Source organism: Antrostomus carolinensis, unplaced genomic scaffold (assembly GCF_000700745.2).
Source record: "Antrostomus carolinensis isolate BGI_N321 unplaced genomic scaffold, ASM70074v2 scaffold37852, whole genome shotgun sequence".
Taxonomy (NCBI): Eukaryota; Metazoa; Chordata; class Aves; order Caprimulgiformes; family Caprimulgidae; genus Antrostomus; species Antrostomus carolinensis.
The window spans coordinates 1-1,545 of NW_010302453.1; the positions used below are offsets into that span (position 1 = coordinate 1).

General features: G+C 44.5%; 1 protein-coding gene across 1 annotated transcript in view; it reads right to left on the reverse strand.

The window, feature by feature from the left end:
* Window positions 1-475: 475 nt before the first annotated feature.
* Window positions 476-1,545, reverse strand: part of LOC104521717 (aldehyde dehydrogenase 2 family member) — an 8,018-nt gene continuing 6,948 nt past the window's right edge. Inside the window, exons 11-12 of the mRNA XM_010163794.1 lie at window positions 1,037-1,151; window positions 476-763 (exon numbers count right to left, since the gene is read on the reverse strand). Coding sequence (XP_010162096.1) covers window positions 731-763; window positions 1,037-1,151 — 148 coding nt within the window. The 3' untranslated portion in view covers window positions 476-730. The remainder of the gene's footprint in view (window positions 764-1,036; window positions 1,152-1,545) is intronic.

A 1,545-nucleotide genomic window follows, 5' to 3' on the forward strand; every position in this document is an offset into this window, starting at 1 on the left:
CCCCCACCCCAGTGCTGTGCTGTGCTGTGCTGGGGACAACTACCAGCTGTAGGGCATCTTTCAACGTTAAGACAACACAGGGAAAGCGGGAAGTGCAGAAAGTCAACAAAAAAACCTTAAAAAAATCACTGGTAAAGGGTAAGAGAAGTGCAGAATAAAATACAAACTTGTGTGTGCTTGAGCTGGCTGACACAAAGTGCTCCAGCAAAGGTGGGGTGAACGTCACTGCGACAAGAACATTTATTGTGAGCAATGAAATGGGAGCAGCCAAGAACAAACTCTGACCTCCCAGGCTCACGCTGAGGTTGCTCCTGCTCGGTTACACAACTGACTCTGTTCCCTCTGCTTGGGGAAGAGGAATGTGTGTATAGGACGAGGAGTTTCGAGCTAGCTGTGTAATCCATCAAAGAATTATAAAACCTACTGCAGACATGACAGTATTTAAGTATTTAAATGATTTCTTAAAAAAAAAAAATCATCAGACAGAGATGCAACAAGATGACACCCATGTAATGCGTTAGTACTCAATTGACTGTATTTGGTATTTTAAAAAGATAAAGCCAAGTAAAGTTTTTTAACAAAAGCTCCTTTAGGCACCTTCTAAAGAAACATTTCTTAACGCAGAGTTACATATTTTCCACTTAAATTTTGCGTGTGGTAAGAGGTTTTCCTGCTTTGTATCTCGCAAGCTGCATAGGTGCTGCCAAAGGCATGGAGAGGCTGCTGTCCTTCAGGAGTTTTTCTGGGGAATTTTGACTGTCACCTAGGGAAAAAGAAGAAAAGTGACAAGTTATTTTCCTGGAGAGAGTGCTCAGTTATATTCACTGGAAGGCTGAGAGGCAGCAGCATCCTGAAAATCAGAAGAGGTGGCCAGTATATCCCAGTCAGCAGTCACTGAGCAGGCTGGATGAGGCTTTGAGCAACCTGGTCTAGTGGAAGGTGTCCCTGCTGATGGCAGGGGGGTTGGGACTGGATGAGCTTTAAGGTCCCTTCCCACCCAAACCAGTCTGGGATTCTATGATCCAGGGATACTCACATTTTTCACCTCGACATAAGCCTCCAGACCATATTCTCCCAGCTCTCGCCCATTCCCAGAAGCTTTGTAGCCACCAAACGGGGCTTGTGCACCAAATACGTCGTAGCAATTTATCCTGAAAAGGAAACCAAGAGTTAAGCACCTGCAGTTTCAGAACTGCTGCGTGGAAGAGCCCTGTGACAGCAGACAGACATCTCAGCTGTTTCCAACAGAGGGACAGCGGAATTTCTAGGCAGGATTTCCACATCTGTCAGTTCTCTCAGCCAACAGAATGAATCAATATTGGAACCTTGTCACCCAGGAAACAGAACATCATGAAATCGATTCACATCTCTCATTAAAACAGGACCAAGGATCCAGGTTGCCGCCCACACCTCCTTCAGAGAGCAGACACCAAAAACACCTACTTGTTTACCATTAAAAAATAATAATAATTAAAAAAATAAATCAATGTAGGGGCAATGGGTGTGAGCTGGAACACAGGAGGTTCCACTTAAACTTGAGAAGAA